At 35.5% G+C, this 24276-nt stretch overlaps 1 protein-coding gene across 1 annotated transcript in view; it reads right to left on the reverse strand.

Annotated features, from left to right (window-relative positions):
• WDR44 (WD repeat domain 44) overlaps nt 1-24276 on the reverse strand; it is a 68820-nt gene that overhangs the window by 12999 nt on the left and 31545 nt on the right. Inside the window, exons 4-12 of the mRNA XM_010985857.3 lie at nt 21927-22563; nt 21311-21441; nt 20115-20210; nt 18700-18836; nt 17587-17670; nt 14022-14128; nt 13094-13245; nt 11418-11556; nt 10059-10123 (exon numbers count right to left, since the gene is read on the reverse strand). Of these exons, the coding sequence (XP_010984159.1) occupies nt 10059-10123; nt 11418-11556; nt 13094-13245; nt 14022-14128; nt 17587-17670; nt 18700-18836; nt 20115-20210; nt 21311-21441; nt 21927-22563 (1548 nt within the window). The remainder of the gene's footprint in view (nt 1-10058; nt 10124-11417; nt 11557-13093; nt 13246-14021; nt 14129-17586; nt 17671-18699; nt 18837-20114; nt 20211-21310; nt 21442-21926; nt 22564-24276) is intronic.

Consider the following 24276-nt stretch of genomic DNA (forward strand, 5'->3'; position numbering starts at 1 on the left):
CTTATATCCCTGATGATACTACTGAGCTGCTGAATTAACCAACCCTGGAACTGCCTTACCTCCAGACTTGCTTCCTCATTGGTTAAGCCATTTTCAGTTGGATTTCTGTTATTTGAAGTCAAAAGCATCCTGACAGAGGTAGGTAGAAAATAATGCCATACATGTGTGCTGTGCATTTAGTTTTACAACATGCTTTTGTATTCATTATCTGAATGAATCCTCACAAACTCTGTGAGGTAGTTATTAACTTTATGAGGATGAAGAAATTAAGGAAAAAATGAGGCTCAAAGAGGTCAAAATAACATATTAAAGGTCACACAGCCACCTGTAAACAGCAGAACCAATGCAAAAATACAAGTCATTTAACTGTAAGTCCAAAGGTTTCTCCTCAAATGTTTTAAAGGATGTTGCATAAGCAAAAATATGGAGTGTCACCTAAGCCTTGCATATTTAGGGAAGGGCAGGTAGGATGACAAGGATGGAGAAAAAAGCATATGGAGATATAGTAGGGGGGGATCAGGGTAGAATGGTACTTTGAGATCAGATAATAAAGAGCCTTGGATTTATGGCTTAAAATGTCAGATATTCTAAGGTGATGGAGAAGCAACACAAGTTTCTGAAAAGGAAAAATAACATGATCTGACTGATGTCTTAGAAAGAGAACCCTAGGCAATAATGTAAAAGATGGTTTGGAAAGAGAGAGGAGGCAGGAAGAGCAGTCAGTATTTTAAGTAAGAATAATGAGGGCTTGAATAAAACAGTGGCCACGGGGATAGATAAAAACTATCACTGCTATCTGTCTACAACTTTACAGTTTATAAAACCATCTTCACATCCACTGTGGAGGTAGACCAGTACACAGATGCCTGACCCTTTGCTAAACACTTCTAATCCTAGATGACTACAGCTACTTCCCCTAATTTTATGGCCAGATTAGTGAGCACTGCTGGAAGACATAAAACTAAACAGGCTTGCTCTGTTACATAAAATTCAGCTTTTTGCTTAATAATCATTTTCATTTTAGTAACTCTTTAGCATATTTCCTCTAGCAGTGATTCCAGATCTTTTTTTCCTCCTTAAACATCCATTTTCTTTTCCCTGTACTCTACATTTTTTCAAAATACTTAAATAATGTATTTTTTGATTATAAAGTAATATATGCTCAGGGTAGGTAAAATTCAGAAAACACAGAAAATAGAGGGGAGGGTATAGTTTAAGTGGTAGAGCGCATGCATGAGGTCCTGGGTTCATTCAGTCCCCAGGACCTTCTCTACAAACAAACAAACAAACAAACCTAATTACCTTCCCCCAACAACAACAAAAAAACCTCACAGAAAATAGAAAAACTAAAATCAAAACCACCTATAATTAGCTAAAATTTTGACCATCTTCAATCTCATTTTTCAAAAACATAATTGAAATTATGATTTCATGATTCACTATCTTCCTTGTTATCATACGTGAGCACTTTCAGTATTTTACTCCTTGGAAACATTTACTAGCTTCATATGGATACACCACAATTTAATCATTCTCCAATTTGTTGGTCATTTAGACATTTTCATTTTTTTGCTAAATAAATAGCAATTCAATGAACATCCTGGAACATGAATCTTTATCCCTATTTTATTATTTGTTTATCCTAATATCAAGGTCCAAAGGCTTAGAGACTTTTATAGTATCTTGTTGTTTAATAAAATTAGGTATGTTTATTAAAGAAAATTTTAGAAATAGTGAGAAGTATAAAGAATCAAATAAAGATGACCTAAAACCCTACCCCCTAGAGATAACTACTAGTAATAATTTAGTTTATTTCTCTTAAGTTTTAAAATATATAAATGTTTGTAGATTTTTTTCAGTCAAAATTGGGATAATATATCTAATTGTTCAGTGTGCTTTTTTCACTTTACATTTTATTTAGAATATTTTAAATGTCATTAAATAGTCTTTGTAAACAATTTAAGGACTGCATAGTATTCTACTGTACGGATTATACTATAGTTTCTATTTTTCAACTAGTAAAAATTTAGTTTGTTCAGATTTTAGCATTGTGAGAACACGAATATGAAAATCCTGCTTACATTTTTGGACATATAAGATGATTTCTTTATGACAGAGTTTTAAAGGGAGAATTACCAAGTGAAATGCTATATAGTTTATCTATATTTTTCTGAATAGATGTCTATATGTAGAGAGATATTTATATCTCTATATCAATATAATGAAGTTTGATATCAAACTTTATCATGGACATTTCAATTGTATACAGTAGTAGATAAAATATAATAAATATTATAATAAACCCCATATATCCATCACCTGCTTTAATGATTATCAACATTTTACTTATCTTGTTTTATCAGTCGTCCCACTTTAATGGATTTGCTTATTTTTGCTGGAGCATTTAAAGCTAGATCTAAATACCCATGATTTTATTAGTAAATATTCTATATGTATCTCTAATTAATCAATTCTTTTAAAAAATAACTAAATATTATCATACCTACAAAATACCATTTGTATCATCTAATATCAAATCCATATTCAAATATCCTGATTATCTAAAAATGTCATTCTAAAGTTGGACTGCTTTGAAACCTTGTAAGCCTTCTCATACACTTACTATATATACCAGATACTGCATTAGTTACTTGAGATTCCAAAATAAATAAGATATTTATTATCTACTTAGAATCTATTCTTAGTATTTAAAAGCTAGAATGAGACTTTTATAATATGTCAGATTATTTCATTCTCTGTTCAAAAAGCTCCCATTGGCTTCTATCTTTCTCAGAGCGAAAGCCCACGTCCTCACAGCGGCCTCCATGTTATGACTGCCCCATCTACACCTCTGTGACTTGATTTTCGACTACTCTTCCCCTTGCTCACTGGCTCCAGCTACCCAGGCCTCAATTATTTCTTGAACTATAAGGACTCCTGCCTGATAGCAGTTTCGCTTGCCATTCCCTCTACCTGGAACGTTCTCCAAATAGCCAGATGATTCCTCCCTCACCTCCTTTAGATTCTCCTCAAATGACAACTTCTTAGTGAAGCTTGTCCACCTTATTTACCTCCCATCACTCTACTTTATCTGCTTTTTCTCCATGAACTTTATCGCCTTTCAATAAATTACAAAATTTTACTTAGTTTCTGTCTCTTACCAATAGAATAAGCTTCGTTATAATAGGTTTTGTTTCTTTTGTTCACTACTCTATCCTCAATTCCTAGAATAGTCAGTCATTAATACATAGTAGACACTGAATAAATATTTGTGGGCTAAATGAAAACATAGTGCCAGACCTTAAGATGCCAACTAGCGGAGCATAATGGTTAAGAGCATAAGCTCTAGAGACAGATCAGAGCTGGGTTCTAATTCTGGTGCTGTACCTACCAACTGTGTGAAATTGGTGAGTTACACAATATCTCTAAGCCTTCTTTCCTTCATCTATAAAACAGGGTTCTTTTTTTTTTTTTTTAAACAGGGCTCTTAATAGTACTTCAGAACGACAGTACCAAGGCTGTTGTGAGTTTAAATGAGATAAAACATAAAATGTACTTAGCAAAGTACATGGCACATTGTAAGAGCTTATAAAATGTTAGCTGTTGTTCGGCACATGAATTTAGATGACTTCTGCTTATTTTCCATGTTTCCTCCTTTCCTAGATTAGACATGCTAGGGAAAAACAAGTCACCTTGTTTTACGCTTTGGCCTGAGCACAGTAAGAAAAGAAACAACCATCACAATAAAAAAACTTATAAAAGCATCAAATAGCTTTGTCTTGCTTTTGCTTAAATTTTAATTTAAAGCAACTAAGATCCAAACTCGTTGGCCTATTATTCAAGAACACACATCACGTGGAACTCATGGACCTATCCCTCTACATCTGTGACTTCACACTTCACGCTCAAAGCCAGCAGCACCTAGTTGGTCCTACTCACAGCTCTTTCTTCTGCCAGGCATGTTCTTCATTTCTCCAAATTCTACCTACTCCTCAAGTCTCCAACCAAACGCTACCTCCTCCTAAAGCCTTCCCTGATCTCAAAGACAGAGGCACTCTGCCCTTATTAATTTCTGTGGCATGTAAATTACAGTAATCTATGTGTATGCCCATGAGTTTAAGTTTCTAGTGGAGGGCAGGCAGGCCCAGCATCCGTTTATCTTCACCTGCACCAGACCACTTTGTTCAGGGCGGTGTATGCATCCTGGAGAGTGCTCAAATGTTTGTTGCATTGAAAAATGAATGAACATCACATTTTAAAGCAAACCAACCAGAGTTCATGGAGTTATATGAGCGATGTATGTCTATCTGAACGCAATGATAAGAAAAGGAGCTGTGACTGGGGAGTCAAGCTGCAGACACAGGAACAGTGTTAAGGAGTGGTCTGGGCATAAATCTTCATGTGAGCTGAAATAATACCAGCCGAACGCCAACCAAGATTAGTGCTTAGGCTCAAAGAACTAACAGCCACAGAAGGCACCCCTATTAGCACTTCAGGATTAAAGGATGTCTGTGAATCATCAAACTGTGGGTGGCCACAAGCTTTATCTCAACAGTTCCAAACAAAGGGTAGGTATGAAAATGCATCATTTTTACCTTAATTATCTATAAGTAGATGTGATACAAATATCTGAAGACATGACTGATTAGACCAATTTTCCCAAAGAGTATTCCAAAAGAAAGATCTGGTCACAATATGAAGAAATGGGCAAACTGTGTACTCTGCAACTTTGCTTATGGCTTGAGAGAAAAAAAAAATCACTGGCTTGTTTAAAATTAAGAATTTATTCCTTGGTGCTTTGCTTCTAATTTCTATTTGACAGTTTCATGCAACCATGTTAACTGGACCTATCAAAGGTTAATGATGGTGAATAAAACCTTGTTTTCCAAAAAAAACAAAACAAAACATGTTTAGCTATTGTTACATAAATTGATATAGTATGTAGTAAGTGCTTTTAACAGGACTATGGGCAAAGTACGATGGGAACAGTAAGGGAACACATGAGTAAATTACTCATTAGGTGAAGCAAGGAATGTTTTGGTGAAGAGATCTGAGTCTTAAATGAATTTGCCAAGCAAAGGGGAATAGCATATATAAATACATGGAATCAACAAAAGTTCTGACATTCTTGTTGTGGCATGAACAACCAAGTGGCTCCGAGCATAAGGTCTGGAAGAGGGAAGGGTAGGAAATGACACTGAGAGCTGAGGTCAGGCTGATCTCTGAAAGATGGAGTCATTCATCTAAAGAATTTAGACTTAATTCTATAGGAAGAAAAAAGAGAGCCAAAACGAGTTTTTAAACAGGAAAGAAACGTGATCAGATCTTTTATAGGAAAGTAATTCTGCTGGCAGTGTGGATGAAAGACTGGAATCTGGGAGAACAACTATAATGGTCCAGATAGGAGATACAGGCCTGGATTGCAGTAGTGCAAATAAAAGGAACGGCCAGATTCCAAAGACATTTCTGAGATCAAGCAGGCAGGATTTGGTAAATGAGCAGACACTGAAGGGAGAGGAGAGAGTAGAAAGTGATCACAGTTTCTAACTCAGGAGATGGTATGTGTATTAAACAATGAACTGATATCAAGTGTATACACCATCAAAGGAATGGTCTTCTCGGGAAAATGATACTTAACTCTGTTTTGGGCATATATCATCATTGCCAATATCTGTCTTCCCCAATGCATCACTCCTTGACATGAATTATTGACTGCATCTTTATATTTTCAGTGTCTAACACATTTTTGACATTTAATAATTGTTGACTGAGCCAAATCTAAACCAATGTCTCTTTTTAATAAAATACTGCATATGAACAATTTCACAATAATTGCCTCCCACTCCCTTATAGCCTTTTCATTCAAGTTTTAGACCCTCATGATTTTGAAGGGGATCAGAATATATCACCCCAAAATATGCCCCTTTGAATAAGTATTATTTTGAGTTGAAGGCAACTGAGAAGAAACAGACACAAGAAAATGTCTGCCCTCCTCCTCTCTACCTGAAAGCAGAGCATGAAATGCCCTTTGTGAAGGTGTCTTCCCCTCACCTCTCCCCTACCAGGAAGGGAAGAATGAATCTTATCTGTATAAACAGAACCTTACCAAATACTCCTTATCTTCCATTAGTTTCCCCCAGTAGATTTACCTTCCCACAATTTACCACCCCTAAAAGCCTAAATCCCTTTTTCTTTGTCTTGTCACTTTTCCACAAATGCATTGCTCTTGGCTGAAATGATATATAAACCCTTGGGTTTAACCACTTCTTTGGGCCTTCACTATTTTTCTCGGAAGGCCTCCATATGCATACATAATAAGCTGTTTCTCTTCTTAGTCTGTCTTTCGTCAGGTTATTTTGTAGATTCCAGCCGCAGATTCTAAGAAGGTAGAGGAAAATTTTTTCCTCCCCTATAGTCTACTCTCAAAAATTCTAAGCAGCAGGTAAATGTTGCAAAACCCATATTGATGTTCCACTAACCCAGTGCACCAAATGTAGATTTACAAAAAACATTAATTTTTAGGTACACAGCACACTTAACAACTTCTAGTGTCAAGAAGAAATGTTACAAGTCTCTAGTATAATGGAGCAAACTAAGCACGCCCCTCTTCCTTTCTTCCTTACGTTTACTGAGCTACTTCTGGAAATCAATAGAAACAGAGTGTAACAGCCAGAATTCTAGCTTGGCATGACCAACGAGTAGGTGAGTGATCTTGGTTCTGTACACCCAACTGTACAACAGGTATTTTTATGCATTTTATTTTACACGGATGCTAAGAAGGCAAGAGTAAGAACGTAGTTCAAAAGAGATAAATATCAGATATCACCATCACGAGAAAAAAAAGAACACACATATCAGGAAAATAAAGCCCACTGTGCTTAATGTGCCTCACTGCAGTGAGTACTAGGTTCAAAGATAGTACCAGATACCAAAACCCAAAGGCATACAAAATAGAGGCCTCTTTTAAGTATCCCCGTACAAAATGACAGAAGTGAAAGAAGCCCCAAATAATCTTTTCCTGAAGACAACAGATACAAATGATACCAACTACTCCAGAAAAAAAGCTCGGTACTCCAGGGGGTTAATACTTTTTGGGTCAAAGAACGACTATGCTCTTCATTTAAAAGACTTTGTATTCAAACTAGATTAGGAGTTCCTTAGGTTTTTGGGGGGGAAGGGGAGACAGAAGTGGTTAAAAATCTGTAAGTAGGATTGTTAAAATAAGCATAATACAAGATGGTACAAATAGTCCCTGTTTTTAATAGTAATCAATGTCTGGAAACTTTATGGTGAATTAAACTAATAAAAGCAAACCCTTTTCCCCTAAAGCAAAGCAGTTAAAATTTTCGCTGCTACATTAGTCAGTGAAGGCTTTATGGAGGAAGTGGGCCTTGAAGAATGGGCAAATTTTGAGCAGAAAAAAGGGAGATTGCAGGCATCCAGACAAGGGGACTGGGAAGGAATAAATAAAAGGCACAGAAGCAGGAATTCAACACTGATTCGGGCCTACCACAGTCAGGCATGGGGTTGGGCTGCAAAGAGACTAAGATCTGTGAAGTACAGTTCTTAGCCTTAAATCAGCCTTGAGCCTAGCCAGCGAGACAAACTGCAAGGAAGGCATGGTAATTATTATCAGTGTTAAAGCACACAGGACGTACTGTCAGAACAGTGAGGAACAGTTTTGCCTGCCTGAGTCAGGGAAAATAATAAGAGAAGATAAGATATTTGAGTTGAATCTTGAAGGATGAGTAGGGCTTCACCCTGTGAGAAAAGGGGACAGGGAGGGCATTTCTGGCAAAGCAAGCAACATGAACAAAGACATGAATGTGAGAGTGTGTTTAGGGTACAGACCCATATCCGGCATGGCAAGTAGGATGCACAGGTACTAGGGAATTAGAACTGAGTTAAAAAGGTAAGATGAGGTAATATCAGGAAGGACCTTATTCTGTAGGTGACAAGGAGCCATCAGAAGATTTTAAATCACAAATGGCAGTCAGATCTTTATTTTGAAAAAACAAAAAAAAGCAGCTGGTAGCAGTAGAGACCAGAGACATAAAAAACAATTAGGAGGCCACAGCAAATATTTAAATAAGTGTCAAGGGCCTAGATGGTGTGAGTGATGAGGGGACTGACTCTATAGGTGAGGGTAGAGTACATAGAACAATTATCTAATTTGAAGTGTGGGCAAGGAAGAAAAAGTAATAGAGAGTTTCTGACTTCAGTTAAAAAAGGTAATTTATGGATGTTGATGCCATTAAAGGAGGTTCAAAAGAGGAGAAGCAGGGCTGTGGGCAGTTAATAAAAGTATATCCATGAATGATCATTAACATCTAGCCAGTTACTCAAGACAGACACCTAGGAATCACCCCAGGCTGCTCACTTACTACTCCAGCTAATCAGTCATTAAGTCCTTCGGTTACATCTCTCAAATTCAGCTCCTCTTTATGGTTTCTAGACCCACTGCTATCACAATCGAAGCACCCATTTTTCTCCTGGGTTGATAGCCTCTAAAGTGGGCTCCCTGTCTCTAGCCTAGAGCCCCCATCCAATCCATCTTTTACACTGCTACCAGAATGCTCTTTCTAAAACAAAAATCTGAATATTTTAATTAACTTTCCATCCAAACCCCTCAAAGTCCATCCTCCCCCAGTACCTTGAGGATAAAGTTCATGTGTCTTAGTTTAACATAAAAAGCCATCCAAAATCCCAATCCTACCTACCTTTCCTACAGCTCTCACACAAGCACCCTTTGCTCCAGCCACATGGAATTTCTTGTAGTATCTTTAACAGGCCATGCTGTTTCGGCCTCCATGACTTTGCATTTGCTGTTCGCTCCGATATGCCCCTTCCCTCTTTCTTCCTTGTCTCATACAATTAACTCCTTACTCAAAGCCTCCAGGAAACTTTTCCTGACACTCTGACTCATAAGGCTAACTTGCATACTTGTGGAGTACCTTCTATAGAATACTACCATCTGATACTGTAATTGCAGATATATCTATTTCACTAGCCAGCAAGGTCCCTGAGGCTGGAGAATATGTCTCATTTGACTGTGCAGAATCTAGCAGTGTCTGGCACATGTAACAGGCACTCAAACAACATTTGCTGAGGGAGTTCAGTATCAAACTATTAACTGATGTGCTTGAAGAACATGTAGGTGGAGAGAGCCTATAGATATTGCTATGTGCAAAGGGCAGCATGCACAATAAGATTTCACTGTTGTTAAAAAAAACATAGAACTATTGGAAGGAAACCAGAATTATGGAGCTAAAGCCAGATCAGGATTGGAGGCAGTAAGTGAACATGCCAACTGAGAATGGCCAAAGGACAGAATCCTAAGAAAGAGCAACATTTAAAGGGGGTGGAAGAGGAAGAGACAGCAGAGATACAGTAAGAAGACAAGGTAAAACAGAACCACAGAGAGCTGAGAGGAGTATGATTAGAGCAGGGAAAAATTAGCCTCAAATAGTACAGAGCCAATGAAATCCCAGGAAAATAGTATTGAGCAGGGGGACATTTTAGTTTCTCTTTGTTTACATTACCCATGCTTCATTCAATAAACAAGAAGCATAGGAGACAGCTTAGAATAATATTTCGCATTCTGCTTTTTAGGTTTATATATGTAACCTTCCAGCTCTGAGGCCAAATGAAAATCATTAAGATATTTTAAACTACCCGACACGTAGATAAAGCATTTATTAAATCAAGAAGATGGAAAACTAAAATATTTCAGTATTTTTTTCTTTCCTTAATTATCTCTTATTCAGGTATATGTTACCATTATTATTTTTTAAATATCTAACATGGAATTAAGGGGAGGGAATTTTTCTATTTAAGTTTACATTAGTATGGTAGCTTGAGTAATACTAGCTAGGATCTGAAAACATTTAAACATCACAATTTTTCATTTACCAATTCTAACAGAAGAAACTCTCATTTCTAATGCATCTCAATTTTAAGTGCTTTCAAGCATCTGTAATTTCTAATTAAAAATAAGGCACTTTGTGGTAAACAAATCATAGTATGTAACAACAGTAACCATAAAATAATGAACATACCCCTGTATCTGTATCAGATTTTGATGAATTTAGACTTTCCTGAGAAGGTGATGGGGACACACGTCCTAAAACAACATAATAATTGTAAAAAGGCATGTATGTACACAAGTACAAACACACACACACACACACACACACACAATCAATCAGAAATAATGATACAGTAACACCTAATTAAAAGTCATAGAATATAACATTCTGAAAAAATACATTTTTCTAGACAAGCAAAGCATTAACTCTTAGGCACTAAAATATTTTTTTATCATTTTAATGTAAAATCCTTATAAAATAGCTTAATCATTTCCCCAATTCAATAAAATACTGTTAAAACCTCGTTACTATAGTAAAGACATTCTTGTCAATCATAACAAGTAGCAAGATGAACAATACAGGGGCAGAAAGAGTCTGGGCTGGGTTAAGTCTCCAAGGCTACTGAAAAGTTTTTCTCCTCCAGGCAGGGCAATAAAAGAAATGTATAGTAAATATAGTTTTACTTTTTGTCTACTCATTATCATGTTGAACTATGTATTACAACATACTGCAAGCAACCCCACAGGGCTGCAGTATAAGGGCCTCACTTGCCAGTTTAGTGGCTCTCCCTAGATTTCTATGTTCTTCAAACAGCTGCTTTGACTATACTCTGTACTCCTCCCCGTGGCCACCTATATTCTCCTTGCTCCCATCCCTAAACTTCTTGTATTCAGCCTTGGATGACTGGGTGGGGAGGGGTTTGTGGAGGAAATGCATTGCAGTTAAATAATGACGATAATTACAAGAAAGGAATCTGGTAAACTTAAAGCTCCTATTTACATCAATTCTACATAATTTGCTGATAACTTACCATGATACAGAAATATTTCACATAGTTGTTTGTAATAATTGTGTACACACATCATGTTCTGAGGTTTCTCTTTTCCATTTAATCTATTTTCACACAGCCTTTGATGTACTGACAAATCACATTTACTTTCCATAGCTGTGTTTCCTTAATCATTCTTTACTTATTAGATGTATATATTATTCTCATTCTTTTTCTAGACTAATCAGAAATTTCATTTTAACCTTGGCAAGAACTGAAGGTTGCCAGGGGAAACCAAGTAATTTTGTTCTCAATAGCTGATGATTTAACTCTGCACTATACCTGAAAAGAGATAAAGTCAAAAATTTTGTGATAGCTTTTTTCACTGGGTTTAGATGCTTTTTGCTGTTGATGTCTGTCTTACTCTTAGGTTTCTGGCTTTTATGGAAAGTAGTAGTTGCTGTAAATGATTGCCAGATAAGGGGGCATTATTATACCTAAAATGTAAAAATGCCAGATGTCTCTAGATTTTTTAACTCCCACCAATAAACAAAAAATACCTTCAGTATTGTATTTCATTCGCATATTGTTGAAATAGTCAAAAGCATTTTTTAAAGCCCATATTCTCACTACATTGTCTTGTCCAGCTGAGGCAAGTAATCTGCCACAGTGAGAAAATTTCATGGTCCAAACAGCTCCCTATGAAAATAAAGGAAGGTTCAAAGTTATTACTTTAAAAGTTGAGACATGATTTTTAAGCCAAAGAAAAAAATTATGCCAAATTATACATACTAAGATAATGCTCACATTACTAACACCACTTAAAGCCAACAGTCTAATGGTGCTATAATACCACAAAAAGGGACTTTTAGAAGAGAAGAGGGATAAGACAGTTGCAGTTTGCCATAATATATGCTAACAACTTCAAGATACAAAATCTTGTCCACACACTAATGGAAATGGGAGATCTGAGGTGGCCAGAAATCTTTATTGAAAAAGCACAAATCCTAGTTTGAGATCTCAGTCTCCTAGCCGAACTTGAGGGCGAATGGGATAGGAGGGGCCACAGCCCTCAGAAGAGAACTAACAACTGCTGACCCGGGCTGAGCGAAGAGTAAGGCCCACCTCAGCAGTGACCCTCATAGCACTGAGTATTTAGAAGAAGTGTTGGAGTGGTGTGGTCTCATTCTATTTTTCTCCTCAGAAACAAGGCTTTGCAGCATATGGCTAGAATTCCCAGATAGATACTGAAAACTGTGTGTGTGTGTGTGTGTGTGTGTGTGTGTGTGTTGGGGTGGGGTGTAAAGAATGTGAACCCTTAAATTGGAAGGCCTAATTCTATTACAACAAACGTTGTTACAAACACTATTATAACACACATCTATGCAAATCAAAAAGATTATCCAAGTTAAAGGCAACAGCTTATTTACTGGAATAACATTCATTTCCACAAAATTCAAGTATGTTAAGAAATTTGTCATTTGAAGCCTACTACAACGAGATGTTTACTTAAAACTGGAAATAATGAAAGAGAATCAATACAGTACAAGGAAATTAATCAGATTCCTTAAGGAAGTTACTATAATCCGCTCAAACATTTTATGTGAGGATTAGGAGCACCAAAGTTTAACTCAAAATCTGGCTGCCATCTGATAAATTTAAGCCAAATTTAGATTTAAAATCTAAATAGATAAGTAGATCATGACCCACAGCATCACTTATCCAGTTCTCAGTTTATTACTACTTTCCCTGTGTTCCTAGCATTTTCAGAGGGTAACTGAAATGTTCACTTGTAAACTTTATATCTACTCTGGTACTTTTTAACTCTGATAGACAACATGTACATCTATCTCTTCCCATGTTCTAGCTGTCACTTTACAAAATATACTGAGCTTCTGAAATATTTGTATAAATTATCTTAAATACACCAGGGAACATTTTAAACATTTTTTAAAGTGATAGATTACCCTTAACTGCTTTAAATTTTCATACCTTTCTTTGGTAAAAGAAAGTTTATATAGCTTTCTTAATGATACAGACTTAGAGTTTACTTATTCAATAACTCAAACAACAATTCAGAGATAGACTCTGCATTACCTAGTCATTAAATCATATTAATGTCAATTTACCCTTCTCGGCTCAGGCTAGCAAAATTACACACATAAGAAGAGATCAGCTTAGTATATGTCTCCATGAAAACAGATTCAATCCTGAAAAATAAAAAGGGGTTGCTTACCATATGTTCCCCACTAAGATCTTGTACCACTTTGATCTGATCAAAATCATAAGGTCCTTTGAAGCCATGAGCTGCTTTGAATTTAACTGGTCTTGTGTATGGCATTCCTTCATCATCACTTGATGAAGGATCATCTTGATCAGTATGAAACACTGAATAGAAAAGCAACAGAAATCACCACTAGCTAATGTATATATAGCTGCTGTTGTATTTTCATACCTACTGCTTATTAAGAAGATTCATTAACTGGAAAAGCAAAATCTGTCCATCACTAAACAGCATGTTGGTTAACAGCATGGAGTCTGGTACCAGATTGCCTGGGTCCAAATCCAGCTCTGTCATTTATTACCTGTGTGACCGTGGGCAACATACAGAAACTGTGCCTCAGTTTTCTCATTTATAAAATGGGGACAATAATGGTACTTAACCTCATAAAATTCTTAAGAGGATTAAATGAATTAAATACAGGTAAAAATGCTTAGAACAGTGTCTGACACAGAATAAATACTATATAAGTGTTTATTAAATAAAACAAATGAATATAATTACAACAAAGGCATAGGAAGTTAAGGTCTGTGCAAATTTAGAAAATGTAACTAATTTTAAAAATATTTATAAAAACCGAATAGCCTTACAAAACTAATTTACAACTGACTATTGAATACTCAACTCTTCCAGGTTGCCACAGTCACAAAGTATGCACAAATTCATGTTTAAGATGCATAAATTCATTTTTATTCCCACTTATAAAACTGATTTTATGTGAGGTTTTAAAAGTGAGAGTAACATTATTTATTGAAATGCTAAGATTTTAGCTATTGGGGTTTATTACTCTCAATAAAAGAGAATGCTTCTTATACATTACAGGCTAAATGTAAATGATTACGAATCAACAGAATATTCAGTTGAAATATTCTATTTCACTCACCTTCATCTCTAACGCTTTTAACTTTATTTACAGCTCGTTCACCATATTCCTCAGCAAGGTGCTTTGCTCTCTTTACTGATTTTCCCAGGAACTTCTTTAATTGAGTCCTTACCAAAAATACACAGAAAACCCCACCAAATTACTTATTTACTCAACTAACTGTAAAAGTTCAACAATTCAGAGATAATTTCATGAGCTATGACTGGTAAAGTGTATTATTTTGAAATAGCTCCTTTTTTTATATAAACAGTAGGTCTTTGAGCTCCCAAATCCCTTGTTATATGGAATAAATATATTCGAGTCAATATGGCTACAAAGGAAATACAGGCAGTTCTCCTCAATGAACAATATCATATCATCTACAGCATTAGTTTTCAATGGTGAATAATAATCACTTGGCAGGAATGGAGTGAGAAGGGAATATTTAAAGTGCAGATACCTGGGCTCTATCCCCAGATTTTCTGATTTAGAGGGTCTGGGGTGAGGCCATGAATCTGCAATGAGAGTTGTTTTGAGAAGACTGCTTTAGAAAGTCACCCCTAAAAACATTTTACCAATAAAAAGAAATGTAAAGAGGTATTTACTTACAAAATAAAATGCTCTGGTAGCCTAAGATGGCTCCTTGTCCCTTCTCTTTCAGTCTAGGTGTTTGCATGCAATATAGTTAGGCTGAGCTTTCCCAGTACGTATTCCCAAACAATGTAATGCAAATGTGCATTTGTTGCTTTTTCAATTTTCTAAGTCTCAAATTTCATATATTAAAATTATAAAAAAACAAAGCACAGTACATGATATTTAAAACCAAAACAAAATCTACAAGCCAGGGGTAAATTCTTAACAATTTGTGGGAGCACATGATATTAAGAATAGTATTTGAAAAAGCTGCTAAGCATATATACAAAAATGTTCACTGTAGCATTGTTCAGAATAGGTAAAAAGTAGAGATAAACCAAATTTTCATCAACAGAGAAATGGATAAATAAGTTATAGTATATCCTTTCAATGGAATGCAATAAAATAAATGAGGCAAACCTCAGTTCTTTAAATGTACCAAGCTCTTAGTCACCTCAGGACCTTTGCACATGTGGTTATTTCTGTCTGCAACAGTCTTCCCCTGGCTAATTTCTATTCATCTTTTAGGTTCCAGACCAAATAGCTCTCTTTTAAAAAGAGAGCTATTTGGTCTTGACTCTTTAGTCATATACGGCACCCCATATATTCTTTTATAGTAACTACTACAAACATAGTTAGAATCATCTGTGTAATTACACACTTAACTCTGTTTCTCTTATTTAACTGGATGCTCTATGAGGGCAGAGACTATGACTGTCTTCCTCACTATTGTATCTACAGCACCAAACTCCCTTGTCTGACATAAAGACTGCAATATGTTACTATTGGTACTGACATGAAGAGATGTCCACTACACAGCAGGTATCAAAAAAAAGGCAAGTCAATAAACTACAGACACAGTATAACCTCACTTTTGTTAGAAAAAAAAATTCTATGGAGAATATACCTAATGATTATTCCTGGGGGTGAGAGTATGAGAAACATCCATTTTCCTTTTTACCCATCTCTGTATTTATTACTTTTGATAATCAGAAAACACAGAAGATAAACTCTTTCATTTTTTGAGGTATAGTTGGTTTACAATATATTAGTTTCAAGTACACAACACAGTGATTCAAAATTTTTATAATTATACTCCCTTTAAAGTTATTATAAAATATTGGCTATATTCTCCATGCTGTACAACACATCCTTGTAGCTTAATTACTTTACACATAGTAGTTTGTACCTCTTAGTCCTATCCTTATCTTGCCCTTCCCTCCTTCTTTTTCTACACTGGTAACCACTAACTGGTTCTCTATACCTTGATATAGATTGAATACAGATATAGAGATTAAAAACAGATAAACCATTTTAAAAATCACAATAAAGTCTTTGCTACCTATAATTCTGAAGTTATATTTTCTTAACTATAGGTTTAGTACTACTTTAAACAAGAGAACAGGTATTTTAATCATTTTGGTTGAGAACATTTCTAAAATACAAACTTTTGTACCTTCTTCAGTGGCACTTAATGTTCCATAAGTTTCTTTCTTTAATAAATAAGGTCATTTATCATCTTTACTGTTCTTTAATACATTCAAACCCTTTCAAATGGATTGTAAGCAGGCCAGAATATTGGTTCCCCTCTTCAAGGTTTTATCTTCAAGGCAACAGGGTAAGGCCCAGGGAAGCCAGAACCCTGGGCCAGTCTTCTTTGGCCATCAGCTGCTTCAGAATACCCCAGAGTTCAGTGCAAATAATACCATATTCTGTATGTCATGACATGAGAAGAAGCTGAAAGCACTGCCATTCGGAATGGTTGTGCAATGCATGAGTCCTTCTTACTCTTCTGATTCCTCTTTTGCAATCAGAGTATTATCTGACATTCTTATGTGTTGACTTACATGCTGTCACAGTTTACTGCTTCCATTTTGCTGAGATCAGATACTAGATGACTAGATTTTTAAAAATTATGCAAGAAGTAAGTATAAAGGCTTTGAATAAACCTAAGGAGCTTTTCTTTTTGAAAAATAATGAGCCTGAGTGCACAGATTAAGTGATATCTTTCTTGGATGTCTATGTGTCTCCTGAATAATTCCTAATTCTCCAGTTCCTGATAATTGCCACTGCTAGACAGCCAAGGCCCAGATATCTGAGATGTTACCATATACCTCTATTGTGAGTATACCTTTTCTGAAAATTCTCAATGCTTTCTTTGCTACACTTGCCACACTAAGAAAAGATCAGACTCAAGTGGAGAACTCACTTTGGGCCTTAGACTGAATTATCGCCAATTAAGTCACTTCTGTATAATCAAGCAAAACCTACATGCCCATCATCATACTAGATTTTTGTAGAGGAAAAAGAATAATGACATGATCAGAATCCTTTTTCAACATATGGTCTAGTTCTTTAATATGTATTCATCTTATTTTTTAAAATCAGAAAACAGTTTAATATGACTAAAACATTATGCTGTACACCAGAAATTGATACACTGTAAACTGACTATACTTCAATTAAAAAAAACAGAAAACAGTTTAAGATAAAATAAAATAAATGGCAAATGTAAGTTATATAGGCTATAGGTGTCACTGAAATTGAGAAAAGGAAGAAATTTATTATAAACTGGAGTAGTCAGGAAGAATCTCATGTAGTTGGGTTTAGAAAGACAAATTGGATTTGGAGAGATGAAGAAAAATGGAAAGAGCAACTTTAAGGACAATCATGTTCTTCTACCAACACTTCTGGTACCTACCATCAGAAAAATACTACAAGCATGATGCAAGATTTACTGAATATTTACTGTATGTTAGATGCTATAAAAAAGACCAGATGCTACAAAAACAGTCTCAAGGAACTCATCATCCATTGGCCGAAGGCAGGGAGTGGAGGTAGTGGATGGACATATAAACTGGACAGAGCACAGACTTAAAATAGTGTGGCAGTTCTCATTTTTTAAAAATAAATAAAAGCTTGAAATGAAGAAAAGGGATGTAGTATAACTCACGTTTTCTGTTTTAGCCTTCCACCATCAGTATCTGTTTGTTGAGACTGTAACTTCTCTTCATCATCAGACTGTGCCGCGTCATTACTATCAGAAGAAGAAGCCATTAAAGTAAGTCATTTCCCCTATACTTCTCAAAAACCTCTATGTATACTTACAATACAATTAGCTAATCAGAGTAAGAAAAAAAAATTAACATGATTTATATAAGTTTAATTTAAAGGATGACCCCAAGAATTAAATGACTTGAAAGATCAAAGAGTAGAATCTTTAAGCAAGGTGCAATGTACAAAACGCAAAAGCGTTCAGCTTAGGAACTTATGAAAAACCTATTTTGCTGTGCAAAATATGCTGCACAGAAATGACAAATTAATTTGTAAATATCTTCCCCCTTACTCATAAGGCCCATCACGTGAAAGCTTTGCTTTCACAGAAATTACTTCTTAGCTCTACACACATCTCACTGTAAAGTCAATCTCCTTACTCTAAAGCCATTTTCTGACCCTAAAAAGACAAAACAATTATTTATAAAATTTCTGATACTTAAAGCAAGGTTTCAGAAGACCAGGTGTTTATCCCACATGGCTTTTTAGCCTCAGTATGTTTTAATATTGTTTCTAGTATAATATAAATCATTTTAAAAGAAGAGAAACCCAATACTATGAGATTTAAGATATATGCTATTTTTGCCAAGTAATTTTAGAGTCTTCAGAAAGAATAAAATTGAATAAAGAAAATGTGACACATACACACACACAGGAATATTATTCAGCCATAAAAAGGAAGGAAATTTGGCTATTTTTGACAACATTGATGGACCTTGGGAGCATTAAGCTAAATTAAATAAATCAAACTGAGAAAGACAAATACTGCATGATATCCCTTATATGTAGAATAAAAAAAAAGAAAAAGAAAAAAGAAAGACAAAAAAGAACTCATTTTGAAAAAATGATAAAGGTTAAGAATACATACATTAACTAACTCTATTTTAATTCTAAATTTTAAAAAAAGAAGGCTGAATGAAACCAAATTAGGAACTGTCATTGTTCATAAACAGAAATCTTCACCACTCTGAATGAAATACTGCAAATGGTAAATAATAACATTAGGCCATACCTTACATATTCCTTAGTCCTTCTCATGATGTGTAGAGTGAGAGGATTAATACCTGTTGGCAGTTTCTCTTCTGCAAGACTCAAAGGTATTTCTTCTCCAGTATCCAGGTTCTTAATCATTACACTGGCTAAAATTTCCTAAAGTAAAAAATAATACCAAGAGAACCTATAATTTAATTATCTCTTTGACTCTACAAAATCCTCAAAAATTTAAGCTAAAGACTTTCTAGATACATTCAGTACTGTGTATAATAATCTTTAACATTTTCAGTGAGATACAATTCATACACCACAAAATACACTTATTTAAAGTGTTTAATTCAATGGTTTTGAGTACACTTACAGAGTCGTGCAACTATCACCATTATCTACATTTAGAACTTTTCTACCTCCACTAAAAGAAACACCATACCCATTAGCTATCATACCTTATTCCTCTCTCCCAGTCCCTGGCAACCACTAATGTACCTCTATGGATTTGCCTGTTCTGGGCATTTCATATATATTAAATCATACAGTATGTGGTCTTTTATGATTGGCTTCTTTCACTTAGCACCATGTTTTCAAGGTTCATCCATATTGTAGCATGTATTGAAATTATATTCTTTTAAATTCCTAAAATATAGTTGATATGGATAGATATACAGCGTTTATTTATCCATTCATCAGTGTTGGACATTTGTATTGTTTCCACACTTTGGCTAGTATGAACATCTTTGTACATTTTTTGTGTGAACATGTTTTCATTTCGCTTTGGTGTACACGTAGGAGTGGTATCGCTGGGTCATGGCAACTTGATGTTTAATATTTTGAGGAACTACAAAACTGTTTTCCAAAGTACGATAATTTTTTAAATTGTATTGTTTAAAAGAAACAAAAGCTAAGACTTTGCTTCAAAACTTCATTCTGAATAAATCTGTCAATAGATGTATACTAAACTTTAATGGTAGGAAGTCAGCATTGATTCCATGTACGCTGTACCTCACCTAACATGTATAAAACCATATACCTATAATATATGATGTTCTTTTTAAACCTGCTTTCTATAAAATATAAGCCTTGCTTTCAATACATTTATTTCACCATATAATTGTGAAAGTGCAAGTTTAAATCAGAGTTACAAAGTCTAGCGTATTAAAAAATCAAAAACTAAGATGATCTTCAATTTTCGTTTTCTTCTATGTTATGATTTTTTTTTGCCTAAAAGCAATAAACTTAAACTTTTAAAAATCATGGTGAAATATATATAATATAAAATTTACCATTTTAACCATTTTTAATTGTATAGTTCAGTGGCATCAAGTACATTTACACTGCTGTGCAACCATCATCACCATTCATCTCTAGGGCTTTTTCATCTTCCCATTATGACCTTTATATTTTATGTTTTCAAGAACAAAAAACATCTAATTATACCTCATCAGTAAGCTCTCTCCCAGAGTTGGATCTAGGTCTCTGAGGACCCATCACTTCACCTGCTATTGTCTGCCCATCAGGTGCTTTTCCATTTTCCTGAAATTACAATTTTATAAACAGAAAATAGACTGAGTCAATTTCTATAAATATTCAATTATTCATTACCACACACAGTTCTAAAAAATTCCATAATACAGATAATGGAGCCTACTGAAAATTTAAATGGAACACTCCATTTCAGTCCTTTATTCCCAGCATGTTGAAAAACATCAGGTACCAAAACTATTGCTGCTTGTGAAATGTCTCAAGTCGTCTTGAAAGCAAATAAATGTTCTCTTTGAACCTGGCCCAAAAGCAGTTCTCTACTAGTAGAATGCAGCACTAAGATTGCCATTAATCAGGGCTATACACATGGATAGCTCAAGGGCAGGGGTTGGCAAACTTTTTCTCTATAGAGCCAGTTAACAAATATTTTAGGCTTTTTGCTTCACACATAGTATATACTGCATATTCTTTTTCTTTTTTAAACAATGCTTTAAAAATGTAAAGACCATTGCTAACTTGGGGCCCCTATAAAATGAGGCCACTGCTGACCTCTGCTCGAAGGCTATGACAAGACTAGTGTCTTATCTCCCAGTCTGCTAACTTGTCCCAACGACAGCTACCATCTAAGTAACCCTTGAGTCCCAGAATTTGGCTGTGGTAGAAATTCATGTTAAATCCTTTCTATTGCCTTGTATATGGATACATAGCCTCGTGTATGAGGGTTTTTTTCATGATTAGGAAAAGGAAATTATATATATATAAAAATAACCAATTTTGACCACTATAGGTTAGATAAATGAAGACTGTAGTTGGTATTTATTAATATCAATAATATTACATATAGCAGCACCTGTCATTTTTTGAATGCCTTCTACATGCCAGGTACTTGGTATTCTTCAGCTCATTTCAATCTCACAAGAAACCACCAAGGAAGGTTTTTCCCCCCATTTAATCAGTGGGACATCTTAGACTCAGATGTTGAATAGCTTGCTAGAATCAGCCAGCAAATTAGTAGCAGAGCTGGGCAAGGAATGTAAGGAAGCCAGGTTTGGGGGACTGGAGAAGAAAGAATGTTCAACAATCAACAAACAAGCCAGTTGCAGAAAGTTGATAAAGTCTATCTCTATTAAATATAACATGAATTCACCAACCTGGGCAGTAACTATTTTATCTCCGCTGGTAGCACTTGCCAAATCAAGAGAAGGCTGAGAATCTTTGACTGTACTCTCTGAAGCCATGTTCGTAGGTAGGAGAGTATCAGATGTAACATTCTCCTTGGGAACTGCAATAATAATAGCAACAACTAATATTTACATAGGACCTTATACAGAGCTTGAAAAGTGCTTTAACCCTTATTTGTCTGATTCTTAGAACAATCCTATGAGGAAAGTGGTTTTATTACTTTTATTTTTTATATGGGGAAACCAAGGTTCAAACAAGTTATTTAAATTCCTCAAGGCTATACAGCTTATACATGAAAAGATCTAGGACTTGAATTTAAATCTTAAGTCTCCAAATTCTATGTTCTTTTCACCATGCCACACTGGCTTTCCAATGGTAACAGATTTGAAAGTCTGAAATGTTTTATTATAGTAATGTAACTTAACACCAATGTAAACATTTTGACTTTCTATTACTAAAATAAGTTTTATAACTTGGTCATCAATGTGGTTATATATAGCATGAACTGAAAAAAAATCAGAAAGTTAAACAGTTTCAACTCCAAAGACTCCCCACAAAAATAGTTATTTCTCAATTAATACTTGCCATCTAGATCAGGTGTCTTAAGAGCCTCAAACTCCAATTCGCTTTTCTTTTTTCTTGGTGGTGGAGCAGGTCGAGATGGAGGTGGAGGTCTAGGAGGTGGGAAATTAGTTGGAGGAGGTGGCCGTGCTGGAACAGGCTTCTTCGTACTAGCCACTATATCAGGTTCTGGAGTAAGCTGTCTTGGGGGTTTGGCAGGAGCAACTTCTTCCACAGCAGCAAAATCTTTAGTAGATAAGGAGTGAGAGGATACAGGTTCTAGAACATCACTTTCTTTGATTTCCACCGCTTCCTTGTTCAATACTTCTGTTTCAGTTTCAGGCACGTTAAGCTGTTCAGTTGAACTTATTTCAGTTAACTTAGTGGTTTCATCTACTGGCTTCTCACATGTGTCATCAGAAGGAAAACATTTTTTTGATTCTAATTCAGCTTCTTCAAATACATCTTGACTCTCTGCCTTCTGGGAATCTTCCTGTAGTACCTGATCTATGGCTAACAGTCCAGGTATATTGCTAAGATCTGTGCCAGCCACGACAGGACTGGCAGTAGCCTGATCAGAATGTCCTTTTCCTTTGGAATCCAAAGAGTCATCTTCAAGCTGTAGTACTTTCTGACTCTCTTCAATAATACTTTCAATAATCTGATGAAAGGTTAAAAAGCAGTTTAAAAAAAAACAGTGAAGCTATTTACAAGAACATAATAACAGCAAATCATTTATATAGTACTTACTGTGTGCCAGGCAATGTTCTTAACATTTTATGTACTTTAATCTTTACACCAACCTTATAAGATAGCACTCTTCCTATCATCATTACACAAATGAGGGAGCTAAGGCATAGAGGGATCAAGGGATTTGTGCAAGGTCACAAATCTAGTAAGTGATGAATCTGGCATAAATGCAGGGTGTTTGGTTCCAGGAACTGTACTCTTAACCATTATAATAGGTAATCTGTGTTAGTATGTGTAATCACAAAAGTTCAATCAACCTTGTTAAACAAAGTTCAAACCTAAATTTACATTCAGTTGCTTCATGTCAGTTTATTTACATATTTATTCCAAGTTAGTTTCAATAAGTCTGCTGGTTTGAGCCTAGTTAACAAACCTATGAGAATCAAAACCACCTTATATAAGAATTCAAGTTGTTTAGCTCTGAACTCAAGCCTGACATAGAAAGCCAGCAGATGGAGGGAGATTAATGTTCTCCAACAGACCACATCTAATCCCCCGCTATGCAGAGAGATGGCAAAACTATAAAAAGAGTTCAAACACTCAGCTCACCTTGCCTTTTTTCCCTTTTATTTCTTATGTGTAGTTGAAAAATACAAACAGGCTTTCTGTGTCTTCTACCAACATGTAGAAGAAAATAAACTTTCTATCCAGTCCTGTCATTATTAACACATTAAATCTCCCAGCCCACTTACCTTCCCACCATGGAGCCAAGGATGACTTCCGCATTCTCAAGTCCTTGGCTCCAGAAAGTTAATAAAATGTGTCATGGGACCATCCTGATCTAGTTTACCACAAACACATGCTAAGTTGAACTGGATATTATTCTACTGAGGAATATTCATCCCTGACTTCCCAGCATATTCCATATATTAATTTTTATCAATCTTCAAATTTTTATCCTTGACCTACCTCGCTTTTACCAGAGGAATATCAACTAGAGTCCACCTAATTTGTCAACTATGTAGTTACTGAGCACTGAGTACTTTAGCAATAACAGAAGCCAGATCACAGTGGATTTCAGAATAAATAAGAGGTGAAGACAGAGAGGTAGCCAGCACCATCACTGTTCTCAAAAAGCTTGGCTATACATAGAAGAGGGTGCAAGAAAGTGATCTAGCATTTTTATAAACTGAGGGGAAGAAGCCAGTGGAAAGGAAGGTAACGTTCTGGAGAAGAAAGGAAAGAGGGTCTGCTGTGTGTCAGATCCAGTACACACATTTTCTATTTAATCTTCACACAGGCCTTGTGAGGTAGCTGGATTATCTCCCTTCTACAAAAACAGGAATCTTAGGTAAAGGCCTTAGGAATTTTGCCCAACAGTTTTGTAGTAAACTACAAAGTCAAAGCTGAAATCTGGGTTTTTCTCAAAAAATCCAGTGTTCTTTACATTATACCATTCTACTCCGGACAGGAAAAAAAAATGAATAATAAATTCTCAGCAAGAACATGAAAAAGAGGTAAAAGATAAAAACAAGTTAGCAGGTGAGGGGAGCGAGAGATGATGGAAAGGAGTGAATTCAGGCTTCTGAGCCCCTACCGTCTACACGTAGTGGGAACCAAGGTTATCTGCTGGAAGTGAGAAGATGCAGGTGGGCACAGGGAGCATGAGGCGAGTATCAGGGTC

The sequence above is a fragment of the Camelus dromedarius genome, chromosome X (assembly GCF_036321535.1).
Source record: "Camelus dromedarius isolate mCamDro1 chromosome X, mCamDro1.pat, whole genome shotgun sequence".
Classification (NCBI taxonomy): Eukaryota; Metazoa; Chordata; class Mammalia; order Artiodactyla; family Camelidae; genus Camelus; species Camelus dromedarius.